The sequence below is a fragment of the Polyergus mexicanus genome, unplaced genomic scaffold (genome assembly GCF_030449975.1).
Source record: "Polyergus mexicanus isolate NDT 795.1 unplaced genomic scaffold, iyPolMexi1.0 SCAF_2, whole genome shotgun sequence".
In the NCBI taxonomy this organism is placed as follows: domain Eukaryota; kingdom Metazoa; phylum Arthropoda; class Insecta; order Hymenoptera; family Formicidae; genus Polyergus; species Polyergus mexicanus.
The window spans coordinates 114,298-134,199 of record NW_027223322.1 but is presented as its reverse complement, the minus strand read 5'-3'; the positions used below and the strand labels follow the sequence as shown (position 1 = coordinate 134,199).

The following is a 19,902-nucleotide window of genomic DNA, read 5'->3' as shown; positions in this document are numbered from 1 at the left end:
GCTCTCGATGCCCATCCGTGTGGAAGGATACAGGAGCGATCGATCAGTGCCGTTTTTTTTTTTTTTTTTTCAGCGTAGGATATGACGCAGGCATATTAAGCGTCTCTTTTGATTTATACGTAATTAATAATATCGCATATAATACTTCAGTGAAATTTTGTCAATTATTGGTATTTGCATATGTACGCTTACATTTCGATGTAATGAAAATAAGGAAAAAAAAACAGTATTGTAAAAGTCTATGCAGAAACTTAAATTATACGTGTAAAATTATTTTTATACGGGTTGCGTTAAAATTATAGCCGTAAAATTTTAAGGATTGCGATTATGAAATCTTTACGTTTAATATTTATTGAAGTGCAAAATTTCGGATCCGAAATCTTTATTCCAATCTAACGAAAAAATTATTTTGTTCCGCGTAGGAATTCCTCACGGACACACAGGACACGTGCGCTTTCTCACCTGCGTGGAAACGCCGAACCCCTCGAAACCCGACCCTAGTTCGAAGGTGAATCGTTACTCACTAAAGTCGAGTAAAACGCAGCAGAACAATATCAATCGCTGCAAACTCTTGGTGATATCCGGCGGAGATGGTTATGAAGACTTTCGTGGACCTCAGGCATCCGCAGAGCTGCAAGCCGGTCGTGAGGATTCTACGAACCATTTGCTGCTGTGGAAAGTGTGATATGATCTCGTACGACCCCAGGTAAAAGATGAGCGATGTATTTAAAAAAAATTTATTTAAAATTATATCAACGTGTGTGTATTAAGGTTACATTAATTATACATATGCTTTAAAAATACGCGCCGTTATTTGAAAGAAAAGAAAAAAAAAAAACATTTGAAAAGATTTATAGAATATTTATAATATTGTAGAAATGCAAAAGTGTTGATTCTACAAAAAATTTATCGCTTATTTTAAAATATCTTTTTTTTTTTTTTTTCATTAGATATTGTACAATTTTATCCTTTTAGTATTTTTATTAACATTTTATGTTATATAAAGATTTTTATCATGCTGAACAATGTTCAGGATGATGCAGTAGCTACTTTACATCTAGTAAGTATTACATTATTTTATCGAAATTTTAAATACAATATCCAACTTCTCCGGTAGAATTTAGATATGTATGGTTTGTCACTTATCTACACATACTTCCTGTAGCAATGACTTAATTTTTTATTGTATTAATTTTTTACTGTAAAATGTTGTTTCTTATTGTATTCTTTTTTTTTCTTTTTTTTTTTTTAATTTTATTTCTTGAGGCAAATAAGATTCTTGTATTTTTTCAAAATCTTTACATTACGTTTATTACGTTATTATTTTTGCAGGCATGCTAGTCCAAAGTACTTTTTATCATATCGAGAAATTAGTTCTTTCCTGATTCAAACTGATTCACGAATGCTTATTTTAGTTTTCAATAGAATTATAATTTATCATTTTAATATCTAAATCAATGATTATAGATCTACAATATATTATTTTATCGATTTGAAAAAAAGATATAACATAAAAACAAGATATATCGCGACAATTATCATGATGAGGAAACACGTGATGATTATCATTAATTTTAAATATTATTATATACGTATAATTCATTACGCTCTCGTGCGAACGATAATGGACCGAGTTCGTTTCGGAGAGGCAATTTTAGTTGAATATGCTTGATCTTGGATGGATCTATAATCACCGTGAATTATCGTAAGAAGCGATTTGACGATGATCGCTTGCATTGTAGGCAAGGGTCGCGGTAAACGAAAGCCGGCATGACACGCCGTGGGAATCGTTGTTGTACGCGCAGCATGCGGACGGATGCCATCGCCGTCGTCTGATCGTGGCCGATCACGACGCGCCGACAGGTCGGGTTTTCAAGGAGCGCGGTAGGATTCTCTGGCTGATATTAGCCGAATGGATTAAGGGCAAGATGCGGGAACTGCACTACTTCCAGGACATGAGGAAGTGCCGGGTGCATTTTGCGCGGGAGTCCGATTGATCGAGGACGATCTTGGACCTGTCTCTCTCGTCTTTGCGCGATCTATAAAAAGGATATTGTCTGTTGTTGTTTGGTCATCACTCGCGCAAGTCTGACGTAAAAGCGTTTACCAACGACAGGTGCTCGATGGTCAAATTTTTTTTTTTTTTTTTTGTGTACTACATATATTTGGAAAGTAATATGTTATGAAACAATTGATGTTTAAAAGTTCTATATATTTTTTTCACACATTATAAATTATTAAATTATTAACGATTTGCATTGTATTTATTTCAATTCTGTATTTGTAATATTTATTATGTAGTATATAAAGAAGGAATTTCACTGCATTGAGCACGTGCCTTTGGTAAATAAAATCGGAGATAAATAAAATTGCGTAATATTGGAGATGGTAGGATCTGATTCTAAATGTAAGTCTCGATGTCGATGTATGTTTGCCATTTATACAAAGACGCAATTTCAAGAATGGCCCACATGTTAAACTAGTCAAATGACACAAAAATTTTAAGGACACCTACAAACACCTACATCTTTTAAATAACGATAAATGGTTTTTAGATGTTTGTGTCGTTTGAATTTGGTTTAAGGGCACGTTTTCTTTTAGCTGCACTTTCAAATATCCTGTAAGTTTAAAACGAAATAAGCGCACAGTGAAAGCTTGAAAGCTTTTAAAAGAGAGAGAAATATATATATATATATAAAATAGTAAAAAGTGCAACTAAATAAAACATGTATGTCAACGGACCGGATTAGGATCAAGTAAATCATCGACATCGATAAATCGACGATAGTGGAATACCTGGCAGGGCGTTGAATCGAGCTTATATGTATCAATACTGGCCTAAATCGAAAAATAGTAGATATATACATAGAGATCTATAATTTGTTACGATTATTAAAGTGCCAAAAAAAGAACAAAAAAAAAAAACACGAAAATTTATTCCCTGTTTGATCGATCGATGCCGCGAAAATACTGACGTTCTTGGTTATTTCTAGTACATCGTATAAAACGTAACCCGATGTGTTTGTGTTAATTGTTGAGAAATTTATCGGATCTGTGTACATCAAGGACTTTAGAAAACTGGAGTAATTTAATACAAAAATTTATTTATTACAAGGAGGCAAGAGAAATAAAGACAGATATTTGAAGCTTTCGCTTATTAGAGAGGCGAATGTTTTTATTTTATTCGAGTCTTATTTTATTTTTTAATTAAGATCACAAGTCAGTGTGAAAGCGAATTTATACCTATAATTGCAAGTTAGTATTACAAGTGCCAATAAATCATTCATGAATTCGTGCTTATATTATTATTCGTTCTATCATATATTTTTCATTCTCTTTTTTTCTAATTTTTTATGTAAAAGTTATTACAAAATTTTAGAATCCCGTTTTATAAAAATTTAATTTAATTGTAATAGATTGAAGGCGATTATAAAAAATTATTAAAAAAATAAATAATATTAATTTAATTATTCTTCGGTACATACAGTCACTTGCTTATTTACTTTTTCGTAAGATTACATACACGCATCATATGATTTATAATTGAAAAATCATTGTAAATCTGATAATACAAGAGAAATTTAAAAGGTTGTGCATTACTGTTTTTGTACAATCGTGATAATTGATAATTTAGTCGTTTACACTCGCTGCTTCTGCAGATCTTTGTAATCAATGTCGGATAATACAATATAATAATATAAAAGCAAATTTAATTCAAGATAAGGATTCAAGATAAGGATAATAAAAATAGCGCATTTAATAAGAAAATACGCAATGATTTATCGCTTCTGTTAATCACTCAAGTGATACGAATATCCGAAGAATTAAGTACTGTTTTTGACTTTTAGCTAAAAACATACAACATTGATTGCCATGAGTACGCGATTTAAATAGTCGACAGTCTGTAATACTCTGAGCGCCTGACAATAATTAAATGATAATGAGAACCTCAATTATACACGAGATCAACCGAAGTTGTATGTATATACAATAAAAGCCATCAATGTTTCTGCTTGTGGCATCCTTCGTTGTTCATGAAAACAAGCGACTGTAAAAGCAACGGCCAAGTAATTATTCCGATTATCTGCAAATGTAGTGATTTACGTGGTGTTGAATTTAGTTAGTATTTAATTAATCGTGAATAAATTGCTTATAACTCGCAATGGAAAAAATATGACAAATCTAAATTAAGTACAATGGATATTATATTAAACATCAGATAAAAAATTGTGCGTAACTCAAAGTTTATTATCGTCTTACGCAGAGTGTGTTTCGGCTTTTACGGTTTATTATTCTTATTCGAATATACTCGACACGCAGATCTTTTTAGATAAAGAAATATATGGTATTTATCTTTCTATGCAATCTCTTCGATTCTGATGTTCGACAATTCTATTTATGTATGTATGTCAATTATAATGTCTAAATCAGGATTTAGCGCGCATTTATTTATCGCACAAAAATAATACAATATTTTGTCTCTCAAAAAGATATATTAGCAAATTATATAAATTTTGATCGAATTAAGGCATACGGAAATACATGTATGAATGTGAATGGTACGTAATCAAGTATAACTTCGATCTCCAAGAGATCGTTCTTCAAGCAAATATATACGGTGCAACGTCACGAAACGTGAGAGAAATGTTGTAAGATATTGCGCTTTCAATTGTAATTTTATTTATCATCAAAAGAAAAAATTGTATTAAAAAACATATTTTATTAGAGACAATACATATACATTGGAGACAATACATGTCGATAATATTAAATAAACAAAAGAATCTTTATTAGAAGTACATATGTCCAACTGATGTAATATTTTAATGTTTAACGTTTCTGCAAAAACATAATAATAGAAATAGATGATATAATATAATGATATTATATAATGATAAAATATATTGCATCTTTCTTTTATATTATAAATAAATTATAATATATAAGAGAGCAAAAATACACAGAGAGCGCAATCACAATAACTTTCGATTGACGTTATATCTTGTATATGTGCTACACAATGCATACATAATTTTTAATTAAACTTGCATTTGTGAGATATGTATACGTTTCTCGAGCGAGACTCCACTTTTTCGATAGTGAGTACATAAGTTATATTTTCAATATAGTCAGTGTTTTATGGGCGAATTGGTCTGCTTTGACACACGTGACTACACTTGTATTATATATAATGTCATTCGATATTTTTTTTTTTTTTTGTTTATTATTGATTATCTCGCTGCGCTATATCACTTCGAACATTATAATGTATGTACAATATAACGGATAGCGCGTGACGATATCATAGATTCTGCACCAAAAGTGCAAAGTGTATGTTTGCATTCTATCCTTTTTGTACGTGTGTGAGAGTGCTTGTGCATGTGTGCTTGTTCCGGGCGATCGGAATCGTGATATAAAAAATTTCGGATTAACATTTATTATTCCAAAATTGTTAAACGCGCGCAAATACTATACGATATCGCGCGTGCGATATAAACAAAATATTAACATATATATGTATGATATTATGTACAAATAACAATGTTCGTTTAAAATAAAGTCGTTTACAAATATAACGACGACGTTGCTGAGCTCTACGTTGCAAAAGATATGTGTATATATATAATTGTTTTGTAATAGCATTTACCATATATTGCATTCAAGGCTGAAAGAACATTTCGGATACATGACATACATAAATGCTTGAAATAATCGAACTGCATTTTATTTTATAAGTATCTTGAACTAAAAAAAAGTTTTTTGTAAGTACATATATCTTAAACTATATAGATTTTTTCTCTTTAAAATATACTTTTCAGTATTTTATATTTTATTTTTTCAATATATATTTGAAGAATATATATTTTTTTGATTCAGCTCTGATTGCATTACACTTTCGTTGCGCGCGCAATTAACACGCCCTATTTCTATGCTAATTGCGCTAATTGATTAATAAATCTGTCATTTATTTTCACGCTTATTACTGACTAGAAGCTTACATAGGTACGTAAATATTTAAGAGTAAATCGATTCAAAAGTATATTTTTTATCTACAAGTTCTCTCTCTCTCTCTCTCTCTCTCTCTTTAAGTATTTTAAGTAATTGTGATTTTGTGCGTAGAAAATCAACTCGTATTGCGTAAATGAATGCTGTCTTCGATAGTCAGTCAAAAAAGAAGTAAATATCTTCTGGTGCCAAAACAATCCAAGTGTTCATACGTGGTCGTGTGATTTTTCAATCGCTTTAAGATCATTCGCACAGGCCGGTCTCAGAGAGATGCCGATGCCGTGACGAGATGCGAATCATGTTCCTCACTGACAGGTGTCGATGGAGCCTCAGTAATCGGCGTGGGTGGATCACCACTGCTACATTGATGATCCATTGTTCCTATTGCATAAAATAAGTTTTATGGCAATTTAAAATGTAATTTTTTATTTTGCCTTATCAATGATAACATTCTATATTTTTAATTACAGTATACTAATCATATTTAATCCTTCTATTTTTTTTTATTTATATAATACATAACTTGTTATATTAATAGTGTAAATTATATATTTGCTTATAATATACAATAAATAATTAACTTGTATAAATTCTTACATGTGTATCAAGTGCTGCTTCAAACTCTTGATAAGAATTTTTTCGATTATTAAACATAAATCGTCTTACCTGTAAACGAGTTGGATCGGCTTCGATCCGGCCAGCAGATCTTGCAAAGTGGTTTCAGTAATCGAAATCTTGGCCGTGGTACTCGCAGAAGTACATAAATATACGGATCCAAGGTGAAGTGAATGCATAAAAGAATATCGGCTATGGTGTGGAAGATGCGAATGAATTTCCGTATAGCGATCGCCGTTTGTGGTAGCCGCATCGCGAATTGAGCCAGTGGAATAGAAATCTACGATCAAAAATAAGAAAAAAAGATAAGTATAACAATTTCTAACAAAAGATTGATAACTGTGAGTTGTTGAAAAATTATATGCTATGGAGAAACATTTTCAAGAGTAGACAAGGATATTTACGCAATTTTGTATTATTAAATTTTTCCTTTCACAAAGATTTTTATAGATAAAAGAAAATATTGTAGAATTTATCTAATACGTTTATCTTTATATAATATATTATATTTTTATATTATTAAATATAATCCAAAAAAGAAAAATGTTAAAATATGTTTCTAATGCAACTGTAGAAAAATTATTTGCTGAGTATTCTTTCTACGATCAAATCGCGCAAATTCCAAAGAAGAATTTTCCGTCATCCAATAAAATTGTCAACAGGATGAAATCAATTCAGATACCAGCAGAATATTGACTCGCGGATGTCTCGATGGCTCGTACGTGAAACTATTTTCAAATATTCATTATTCATCCTTGCTGACCTTCATCGCTTTTAAAACGGAAACGCACGATTTTTGTACCGATTAGATATAAATAATTACGATTATTGTTTTCGGTGAAAAGATTCATCTTGTAAATCAATTAATTTATTTAAAAATACGATCCAAGTGTCACTGTTTTTTTCTTCGCACAATTTTATCATAAATCGAGACTAATTGAAGTCGACGAACTTACCATATGTGGCATCCAGCAGATAACGAATGATATCGATAATACAGCCATAAGTCTTGCAAATGCCTTTTCCTCAGTCGTAGCAGCTTCCGGTCGATTCGGAGGTCCGGCTATGGTTAGCAAAGGTTTTGCTCGCGATGAGGCTCTGCAGATTCGCCTGAGAGAACCTGCGCGGCGACTTAATCTACTCAAAGCTCTAGAGACTGCCAAATTGCACCAGACAATGGACAAGCATAAGAGTGTACCTATTAATTAAAAGATCCATTAAAATAATGATAAGTATAATAAGTATAACAAAAATGATCCTTTAACATTTGAATTCTTGCTAGAAACAGAATCATAATTATATAATTTTACATTTATATTTAATATAATAAATATGTATATTCAATTTTACATTTTTTAATAAATTTTTAATGAAAGTATATCTATATTTTAATAAATATATATTTACGCTATTATTCACAGATTACTCACCGAAAACGAACCATACATAAGCATAAGCGACGTCGCTCGGTTCTGTAGCCTCCCTATAGCGTACGCAACGCTCGCTTTTGTAGTATAATCCGAAGCCCATAACTGGCAGACTGGTCATCGCCAGTGCGACCAGCCAAAGCGCCAACATACAACGCACAATTACCGGATACGTTACCTGCTGGAAGATACATGCGTGTCATCTATTAAGATATCGAAACACCACGATGCGATCATCGATTTCTTGCTTTTGCGCTGCGATGATTACAAATCGAAAAAGAATCGAGGAAGCTCAATTGGCTCTATAGAGCAAGGTGTGATAAGATAACATTTTCCTTTGAAACTTTGAAATGCTTTGAGCTCCGACGGAAATGAAATCTGAATACGATACGCAATTTATATGATAGATAAATATTAAATAGCGCCGTTAAATTTGAAAATTTTTCTATTTTATAGTTTTTATATCTTATCTTTATTAATTTACTTTTCTCCGTTTCTAGTGTTTATAAATATCGAAAAATATAATTTCTTTTCTAATAGAAGACTTTAATTAAGATATCTCTAGAAGTTTCTTCTAGAAAAAAATCTAATTTATTTTATGATTCAAATTTCTATCCCAGATATTTCCTCTTTCTGATAAATGATTACTAGTGCCCTTAAAAATCAAGTTTTGCGTATGAGATTTTTTTTCTAAAGGAGACATTGAACTTATCATCTCCCAATAGTCGTGTAAATTGTTATTATACTTCTACGTTACATGATCTCGATTGGGATTTATGCGCTTCTCTCTCGCTTACTCCACTCTTCAGAGACGCTTTGGCAAGATTAAAAGAGAAAAAAATCGGGTAAGTGTTGGATCTAATAAATCTAATAAATACAAAAAAGGAACAATCTCCAGTTTTGTGACTTCATATTTTCACATGCAAATCTCAAATTTGATATTACATGCGAAAATATATGACAATATGAATGTAGTGTTTGTTAAATAGGCTTACTTTAATATACGAGACGTAATGTACGTTCGCGCTTTGCTTCGACAAGCTGCGACGTTCCGCATATTTCGAAAATACATTGTCAGGTATCTTTTTCTAAATCTATGCGGAATTTTCAAGAATGATTATACGCTTTTGAGATCTGCAAAACTAATACTCGAGATCCCGGATTAACCTTTGTCTTTAAGAATAGTCGGAGAAATTAGGTCGATATTGATAAATCGATCGATTCTTCGTTGCGGCTTTATATATACATCAGTTTTATCGATGATCTTTATATTAGGCAATATCGGAAAATCGGAAATAATGTATCATAATCGAGAATATTATCTTTCTCATCAATTCGTTAAAATCAATCATATATTGTATTTATTCACGAGAGATTGATATTTTATTTATGCTAACACGCAAGTTCTAAATTTCTAGATTTTCTACAGTAATATTTATGTATATTTCAGAGTTACACAATATGTACAATTCTCAAAATAATGTTAAAATTACTCATTTTAATTTATACTTTAAACTAATATTTTTAATATTTTAATATAAAATAAAATTTAATTTAGACAACAAAATATATCGTAAATTTTTTTGACAATTTAATATAAAAGTTTTTTCTTGACTATTTAATAAAAGTTTTAACATATTGTTGTAATATCGTTTAGACAAATATATGTATACAAAGTAATATCGTAGATATTACATCGTAGAAGAAGGAAGTAATAAACTTCTTAGTAACACAATGTGTTTGTTCCTATAAGTGGTATTGATTAACGATTAAGAAACGCGCTGTGTTGAAAATTACAATTCAATCTATTTTTGGAACAATAAAATGATGTGTACTCTATACATTGACAATCATCGATCGCAAGTTTGACAAAAATTATATCAAAACAGATATTTAGATATTCAAAACGTTATATTGAAAATCAAATAAAATAAATTTAAAATTTAATATAAATTTGAACTATTAATTAACTTAGCTCTCTTTATCTATTTCTCTGGTAAATTTTTATTAAATTTCTATTCTGACTATAACATTTGTTAAATACATTCGTTAATTTATCATGAATGCACTTACTAAATCAATATGGATTGCAAATTATTATGCAATTTATTTTGGAACATGATACTGTCGAGAAAAATATCTCGAACTAAGTTTTTTCTAGGAAAGGTAATATTTGATAGTACGCGACGTAACAACAACAACATTAATCATCTTCAATTAATTACAATCTTGGGTGCTGCTTCCGAAGATGATTATAGTGTAAATTGACGTTTTATTATTAGAGTACGAAAGACGTCAACCTTATCTATCGTTTACTGCGATCGATACTTGCTTAATTAGTGCTTCTATAAAAAAAAAAATTCTAATCCGTCCATTTATCGAAACTCGGTAATTTGAGTTTTATATACTATTTCTACATTAATAAATAATGTAATTTATGAAAATAATTTTTACTCAAATTTGTTAATCAATTGTAAAAATTCTTTATACTTTTATCTCTTTGTCATAATATATGGCTGCTCTATAAACGTCGTAGAACTCTAAAGTGCCTCTACGGCACACGTGTATAAATTTTCTTACACGCGTCAGCTCGTCCACACATAAAGCGAAAACACGTCATGAATTACAACGTGCAGTTTACTTTGGCAATGTGCGTAGTCGTGTTAACTTTAGATTCGTTATTAAAAGAATCCATTTCTCCAATAATTAATAACATTTTTTTATTTATTTAATTTCTTTTACATGAGAAAAAAATTAATTTACTTTATTTAATTTATCTTCTAATTTAATTTTACAGCACAAAACGTTAGCAAAATAAAAGTTTCTTAGAAAAAAATATTTTAGAAACAAAAAGGAGATATTTAATTCTGGATTAATATATATAAAATATAAATCTTAGCGAATTATCGGAATAATTTAATGATCATTTAAATTACTTAAGAAACGTCATAAACGTGCGTTAACCGCTTTCCATGAACATTCAATGACGAAGAACAAATTGCCCTTGCAAACTTCCGCATAATTAGTTTTCTTTTGACAAAAGACTACGTTGATTACGATATTATTTTAAAGCTAGGCTCACCTTTTGATAAACGAAGGGTCTAGTCAAGGCTAACCACCTCTCTGCTGCCATGACAATGGCGACGCAGCCGCTGAAGAGGCCGAAAAGTCGCCAAACCACACGTAGAGAGCAAAATATTCTCATAGACATCACATTACCTACATAGATAGTGACGTACATTTGTACCAACATCCCCAACAATGCCACGAGATCGTTGGTTGCTAGACAACGCAGCATCAGTAGATGCTTACGGTTTCTCCTCTGAAATAAAACGATCCCAAAAGGGATAATATAGCACTCTATAACTTTTTATTGCTAAAAGGCTCACGAAATGCTGTATGCCAGAGCAAGAAACCTGGTTTGAAAATATATTTTTCTTATATATATATACATAGAAAATATATTTTTCAGATATTTATATTAAAAGATTTTATTAATAGATTTATAATTGTGATAATAGTTAATGTCCAGTGTTCTACGATTTGTATTTATTTGCTTATCGTAATAAATTTTTAATTTATAAAATAATTAAAAATAACTGAAAGTAATTTAAAATAAAAGTTATACTTATTAAACTATTCTAGAAAAGCTTAAAAGTTTTAATAATAGAAGTTTTTCTACCTGTCGCCGGAATTGAGTTTATAAAAAAAAAATTGATTTCTGAAATATATAGGTCAGTAATCAAACTATTGATTACAAAAGTTTAAGGATCACTTATTTCATAATTAATTAAAGGAAAGCATTTTTACATTTCTATTATTTACAATAAATATTTTTGTATTATTAATTAAAATAACAAGCAAATTATATTGTACTTTATGTTTAACAATAATATAATATCATTTTATACGATAATTTATGTAAAATATGAAGCATTTCATTATTTAATTAATATATGAATAGGAAAATGACTTCTTATTTTTCATTGAATTACCTTATCTCGATGAAAGAGAATGACCAGGGCAGACACGTTGCCGATGACACCGGTTATGTAGACAAGAGTCAATACAAATTGAGAAACTAAACTCACGTGTCTCTTCGGTACAATGCTCGCTATTGCATCGGGCATCATCGTCGTTTTAGTAAACATCAAAGTTGACAAAGTATAATTTTGCCATTTATCCGCTATCATGATGGCAATTTTTATAATATATTTTGTACTGTTTAAAAATTTAATTTCACTTAGTGTTTGCCTGTTTAAATTCGTCGAAAAACTTATCTTAATGGCGTAAAATGCAATTCGCAATACAATAACAACGTTTTGACGTCACTTTTCTTTGGATATCGATTATCTCATTAGCTATTATTGTTTTTCCTCCAAACTTATATACGCGATTATTTAGAAGTTAGCATTGATCATAGTTTGATTATTTGACGTATATATTTTTCTTCTTCTCTTGCTTTTGTTTTTTGATTAATGTAGATCAATTGATGTAGATAAATTCAAGGTAGATCAAGATACACTTCTCCGAATAACACATAAAGCATGCGAGTCATTTGTATTTATACAGATGTATTGTAGATTCAAAAAGACAGAAGTAAGACTTATTCTGAGCTCTAATAAGACTAGCTCTATGCTCTATAAAGCAAACTAATGATCTAAAGACTTCTTACATGTAACATTAAATAACTTCAGATAGAAACTTACTCATCAGTTTTATATCGAAAAAAATATTTTTTTTTTTACGAAATAGATGAGAAATATCAAAAGTGGCTAACTATGGAAATATTAGAAATTGATTAAGAATATAAATTGTGGAGAGAAAAGATTAAAATATTAAAAAACTTTAAATTATCAATGTTACAATTAATTGAAAACTATATAAAAAATTGTATAACATATAAAAATTTCAAACTATATTAATCTCGGTTAAATCAGCTAATCATCTTGGAAATAAAAATTACGAAGAACTTTGCAAAATTTTTTCTTTCATTTCACTATTTATCTGAAAATTTTATAGAAGTATAGAATCGTCTTTCACAGTTAAAAATTTTGAGTAATCTTATTCACAGCAAATTATCTATTATTATTATTATTATTATTATTATTATTATTATTATTATTATTATTATTATTATTATTATTATTATTATTATTATTATTATTATTATTATTATTATTATTATTATTATTATTATTATTATTATTATTATTATTATTATTATTATTATTATTATTATTATTATTATTATTATTATTATTATTATTATTATTATTATTATTATTATTATTATTATTATTATTATTATTATTATTATTATTATTATTATTATTATTATTATTATTATTATTATTATTATTATTATTATTATTATTATTATTATTATTATTATTATTATTATTATTATTATTATTGGAAACAGATACTATAAAAATCTTGAAATCTCGGCAATATCTCGAGATTTCGAAATTTAGATTTTTGTGCAGCAAAAATCACAAACTCAGAAAACCGCGATCATTTTTTGAGTAGATTCGATGTTCGAACCTTTTCTAGTCGATCATTGTGATACTTGGGATTCTTTCAAACAAGACCTGACACGATTTCCTAAATCGTATTGTAGTCTATCAATCAAGATCGTCGATCTGATCCTCGTATCGATAAGAAACGATCACTCGTCGCGCCCTTTTCGTTGCAATAATTCTGGAGAGTCAACGAACGGCGAAATAAATCTGCGAATCTCCCGATCAAAGATAAACACAGAGATCTTGAATTAAAGATTTTTATAGTATCTTGAAGGGTACCAAGAGTATTCCTTCGATGAACGGAGTCGCCGTCTGACTGATTGGAACCACGCGGACGGATCTAGTTTTGTTTACGTAAGACGATTCGAACGCAGCGGCGCCTGCGCGGGGTCATCAGGAGCAATCTCATCAATCATTTATTATTAAATTTATCAGTGATATTAATAACGCAAGTATAATGGTGCACAATCAGTATAATTTTTAAAAATATGATTAATTGTCTCGTAAAAAAATCTCATATATTATTCTAATTTTGCAGATAAACATATATGATTATGTTCAAAATTTGAACACAAACCAAAATTTTCATTCTATGTTTTAGATAAAAGTTTAAGAAAATAATATAAACTGTCAAATTATACAAATAAAGTTATGCGCTTTGTAGATAAATTAATAATATCAAGAGAATACATCTGCTTTTCGGTGCAACGATTCGCGCAAATGTTAATTCACTGGCATGTAGGTGATAATGAATAATGCATGCTACATGTGCTTTTCGTATACAAGACAGCACACTGATCGATAAGTAATTTCAAGCACGGGAACAATAATGCGCTAAACAAACGCTCTGCCCCTTCAAGGATACAAGAACATAATAAAATGCATTTCCAGCAAAGAATGGCGATGAACTTTGCACGGATTTGTCAAGATCTGGATTTGCTCCAATGATTGTGGCAAGAATAGAAAACTATCGAATTTTGATTATCAGCCAAGAATCAAATCGATGAATGAATTAAGAAAAAGAATTTATTTATCATTCAAGTGCAATCAGACGAATAAATGCATAAAAAATAGGCAGGTTCGATTGTATCGCTGCATTAAGATTGTGAATGCGCTTGATATGTTGAGAGGTGAACGAACTATTATACGTTTATCGGTCATGTCAACTTTAGTCTCAGTGGGCACTTAGATCTTAACATAAATGTTAGAAGAAAAAAATTAATTTACTTTACTTGAATATATATTTTAAAATGGAATTAATTATTTTTATTTATGTTGTGCCCATAAGAAGAAAAAGAATACTCGCATACATAAATAATCTCGCTCATAATCTTTATACTTAAAACCCGGAAGTATATATACTATATAAATAAGGAATGTGTTTTGTAAATCGCGAAGGAGGAAAATTATTACGCGGGCAACAAAGCGACTATTGTTGGTATTGGTTAAGGGGAAAGTTTTTCTCTTTAATGTATGAATGCACTGACTAACTCGAATCACGTGGTTTATAAGAGTTACGAGTATTGATCTGAATACTCTGAAATGATTATAGCACTGATGAAATTAAAACGATACAAAGTCGACAATTATATAAATCCGGGAAATGGTAAAAGATTTTATCATTTTAATGTGCTATGACTGATTGAAGTTCAATATATCAAGTATAACCATTTTGATTTATAAAACGAAGAAACGATAAGTCTTAAAAACCGTTCTACCAAACTTTTTCTCACGTTTCTTTCTCTTTACAATTTTATATTTACTTGTACACAATTAAATTTTTAGATAACTATTACTTCTTTCTATTCATATATATGTGTATATGTGTTGTATTCCAAATACTGTCACTTTTTTTATTATATAAATCATTGCTCCACTCTCTCATATGAGATTTATTAAGCTTGTTAAATGCCAGAAATATATTGACAGATTTCGATATGACAACATATTTCATTGCAACATGGATCGCTATGTCATCTCTGCCGTTCGTAAGATAATTATAAACTAAATATGCATTTGTGTTATGTGAGATTTCGCGCAACCTGCATGAAAACGTAATGTAATAGGAGCCAATGTAAATAATATCATTTATACTGAGAAGTATTGACCATTTTATCGTTGTTGTTACAGAGATTTCGGCGTCACTGCATCAGCCAACTAATTTTCCGATAAGACAAATATTGAATCAAATATTATCTTGAAGCAGTAAGGAATAAAAAACACCATGTTATTATTATTCAATTTTTATATGTACAGTAATTTAAAAAGAAATAAAAAAATAGAACGAATCGAAAAGTTTTTGAAAAATAAAATAAAATTTATTTACAAGACATAATTTATTTAATTTTACGAAATGCACAACAAAGAAAATCATAAAATAAAATCTAATAAATTGTAAGTCATAACAACGGAATAAACATTGTTAAAAATGTATTTGTTGTAATTATGTTGTAATTTTTTTTATGCAGTTCTTTTCATATAACTACCGATAACATCAAGACGCATTCCTTCGCAACACGAACGAATCATCTGTATTCTTCCGAGCCAGGATGCACTGTTTAAAACGAAGGTCCGTCTCTACATGGTGAGCCATAAACATACAATAGCCAATACTAAGGAAGCTAACGAGAAAATTAATTTAAATAATGCAGTAGCGCGATTGGCGCCATTCTTGCATAACGATTACTTGAATTTTAATGCACATGACGACTTTACAATTCGGTAAAATGATTCCCTTCTTACTGATGCCACAAGACAAACTAAACTCGATTATGTGTTTTCGATTTATTATCAAATTGATTATTGACGCAATAAATAGACAGACGATTGCATATCTCGGTGTAATTGTGCTTTCAGCGCTTCATATATGGTACTAGATCACACAACAATATTTTTTGTAAATTTACATCAAAAATTTTAAGAATACCTTTCTCTTGATGACTTAATATTTTTAAAAAAAAAACCTTCGCATGGCATTTTTTCTGAAAATGGCTTCAAATATATATTATATTATTTTTAATCATTTCATACTATATAACAAATATATGTGACAAAGATATATAAAATGTATATAATGACCCGGAAAGATAAATAATTGAAAAAAAGATTTCAACTTCTCGAAAATTATTTTAACTCTTTTTAAAATAATTTATTTTTAATTTCTTTCTGAAAAAAAAAATCAGCTTTATCTTTTAAGAAATATTTTTGTAACGCTTTTTTAAGGAAAAAAGATAAAAAATATTAAATTTATTCTATTGTAATCAACACTGCATTATAAGAGAAAAATTTGTACATACATACATACATACATACATACGTGTATATATATATGTATATGTGTGTGTGTGTGTGTGTGTGTGTGTGTGTGTGTGTGTGTGTGTGTGTGTGTGTGTGTGTGTGTGTATGTATATACAAATTTTTCTCTTATAATGCAGTGTTGATTTCAATTATAAAAGAAAAAAAAATTATGCAGAACATATTATAATAGAATAAATTTAATATTTTTTCGAAGCAATTTTTAGAAGCCATATATATATGTATGTATGCGTGAATATTTGTATGTATATCAAATGACATTTATATGTATTCAATACGAATAATAATTTGTAGTATTAATTATTTTATTGTTTTAATTACTTAATATGCTATTGTAAATTTATATACAATAGCTTTTCATATGCATCAGCACATACTAGCATTCACACACTAGTGTGCATTCACAACTAAATTTCCTATCAATTTAAAGCATAATTTGCTACATTGCTTTATTTATATACTTGACACATTTGTTCCAAAAATACGAAAGAGAAACAAAGCATTACATTGCAATTACTCTCTTCATTGTATTAAATCAAGAATCATTAAATAAAAATTAATAAAGAAAATTTATTTTACTGCATATACGAGTAAATATATAAAAATACTTGAATATAATAACTTACATCGCTATTTGTAATATATATTATAATAAAGTAATATGACGCGTAGCTAATAAAACACATTAATAATTTCATAATATTTTCGTATTTTTTATCCATCAATTATGAATATAGCACGGACACACACCAAACGCAGAGATTTTACCAGTAGCATCGAGAAGTGAATGTGACTATGTAGTTCCAAGCGGCTGTAAAATGGATGTAGAGACGTTATTAAATGACTTACGAAAAGAGGTCCTATAGCCGCTCTCAAAGGTTTCTCTCTATAACATCGAGTAAAAAACTATCGACATAGGGATTAATCGAATATAAAAATACTAGAAAAATAATCAATCTTTTAATAAGAAGAAAATTAAATATCGATTGATCGATTAATTTTTGTTCATCCCTAGTTTCGATAGTTGGGGTGCCGCTACTATCAGGATGCCGCTACTATCGGGATATTGTTGCTATCTGGGTGCCATGTTTCTTTTTTCGCTGCTCCATAGAACACGTGCAATGTGTAAAGGAGAAATGTTATTAATTCATTAGCTGCAAGTGCGATGATAATTTATCTCAACCACAATTAAACAATCATCAGGCAAGGTCTCTAATCAATTTAATCACAAAACTAGATTCTATATATACATATATTATTAAACTTAAAAAGAAAAAAAAAATTTAGAATATAAAATAATGGAAATAAACCAGAACTAAGAATTAACACCTTTTTTGTAAGGCCGTTAATATGTTACAGTTCAAAAAAAAAAAAAAAAAAAAAAAACTCATTTTGTTACATTCACTCTTTTTGATAACTGTAATAGGCTCTTTGATAATTGTAATGATAATGATGACTCAATTTTTGTTCATGTAACGAAAAAAGTAACTGCATACATTCTTTTCGGTGACAAATAACAAATTTAATAACTACTTTTGTTGTTACTTTTTGAACTAACGCGACATGTTTGCTATACAAAAATATATATAAAAAGATTAAATTCTACTAAAAACTAATCCAAGAAAAAATAAACTTTATGTAATTATATAGGATCATATAAATCGCTATAATTGTAATATAATTATACCCAAAATTTTTGATATATATTTGATGTAGATGTGTGTTTTATATATAACTTGGACTTATAATAACATATTAAAAGAAATAACAGAACTTGGAACGACTTGTGTAACGACTCGTTGCTTTTTGAGTAACGGTAATTAGTAACGAGTTGTTTTTTTAAATTGAGATAATAAATAATGATAACATTACTATTTAAAATCAATAACAAATTACGAGTTACTTTTTAAGATCGATAAAAAGTAACGGTAACGAATTATAGTTTTGAAAGCAACTTTCATCCCTGAAATATATTAATTGTTTTTTTCACAGTTTTTATTTTCTGTACTAATAATTCATAATTTATTGCAATACTTCATCATACGTCATGTGAAATTTATGCTATAACATAAATTATATGAATATTATTATATTGTATTTTGCTTTAAATAAAAAATTAGAATCTAATAAAGAATTATAGTATTACACAAATGACGAATTCAGTATTGCACGGCAAATGAAGAATGAGGTAAGATTCTATTTGTTTGTTTAATTATTACGAAACTGCATTCTATATTGTTAAATTGAGCTTTCAATGTCCAGGCCAAATCTTGCAAGCCGAATGCGTTTAAATTTTTATCAAACTAAATCTTGTATTGTCGTAAACATTCTTGCATTTCGTATTTTGCCTCTTGATTGAAGATTTGTGTAAGACGAAACGTGTAATAATCTCATCACATAACATCTTTTCATTTCTTTTGTTCTGTTTTCACTTCCTGAAAAAATCAAAACATGATTCGTAAAATTAACAAAATATAATTTATTCAAAATGTCACCAGAAATTTTTATTATGTATAGATATATTGTAATCAAAAGCAGTAAATTAAAAGTTAAAGTTTGACCGTTATAAGGCTATAAACATTTGATTGCTCAATGTGTAATTCTATTTATTAATTTTTTTATTAATTTTTTTATATTGAATATTAATTTATATTTTTCTTAATACGATATTAACTTTATTAATTCAATTTGCGATTGTTACGTTTATTAATGTTGATGCGAAGTTTTTATTCGATGTGTAATCACCCTTCAATGTCCGTAATAACAGTTTCGATAGAATCTTCAACGAAATGTCATCCCTACTATCTGACAATAAGTAATCTTTACTCGCAACTCACAAACGTTGATAACATTGCAGAATAATAATATTAATAATAATGATTATAACAAATTTTTTTTACATATAAAGTCTAATTATTATTCTGATAAGCAATTTTTTTATCAAATTTATAATCAATTTTACGTACAACGTTAGATATATCTTTTATGATCAGAGATCCATTCTTTTGTTACCT

General features: G+C 28.9%; 2 protein-coding genes across 6 annotated transcripts in view; one reads left to right on the top strand and one right to left on the bottom strand.

Annotated features, from left to right (window-relative positions):
* The window catches only part of LOC138942525 (rho guanine nucleotide exchange factor 17), a 52,468-nt gene extending 46,744 nt beyond the window's left edge, over positions 1–5,724 (top strand). Inside the window, exons 24-26 of one of the 2 annotated variants that reach the window (XM_070312794.1) lie at positions 423–706; positions 1,034–1,060; positions 1,743–5,724. In XM_070312794.1, coding sequence (XP_070168895.1) covers positions 423–685 — 263 coding nt within the window. In that variant the 3' untranslated portion in view covers positions 686–706; positions 1,034–1,060; positions 1,743–5,724. The remainder of the gene's footprint in view (positions 1–422; positions 707–1,033; positions 1,061–1,742) is intronic. The other variant, XM_070312786.1, reaches the window with a different exon arrangement.
* LOC138942536 (prostaglandin E2 receptor EP3 subtype) lies at positions 5,674–13,877 on the bottom strand. 4 transcript variants are annotated; one of them, XM_070312810.1, is made up of 7 exons: positions 13,596–13,877; positions 12,044–12,269; positions 11,131–11,370; positions 8,052–8,229; positions 7,578–7,819; positions 6,673–6,901; positions 5,674–6,387 (listed from the first exon to the last, which is right to left on the bottom strand). In XM_070312810.1, the coding sequence occupies exons 2-7, from the start codon at positions 12,239–12,241 to the stop codon at positions 6,269–6,271; spliced, it is 1,206 nt and encodes a 401-aa protein (XP_070168911.1). In that variant the 5' UTR covers positions 12,242–12,269; positions 13,596–13,877; the 3' UTR covers positions 5,674–6,268. The 4 variants fall into 4 exon arrangements, with proteins under 4 accessions (XP_070168911.1, XP_070168940.1, XP_070168930.1 ...); XM_070312839.1 differs by having other exon boundaries at positions 7,578–7,777; XM_070312829.1 differs by having other exon boundaries at positions 8,052–8,226.
* Positions 13,878–19,902: the final 6,025 nt, after the last annotated feature.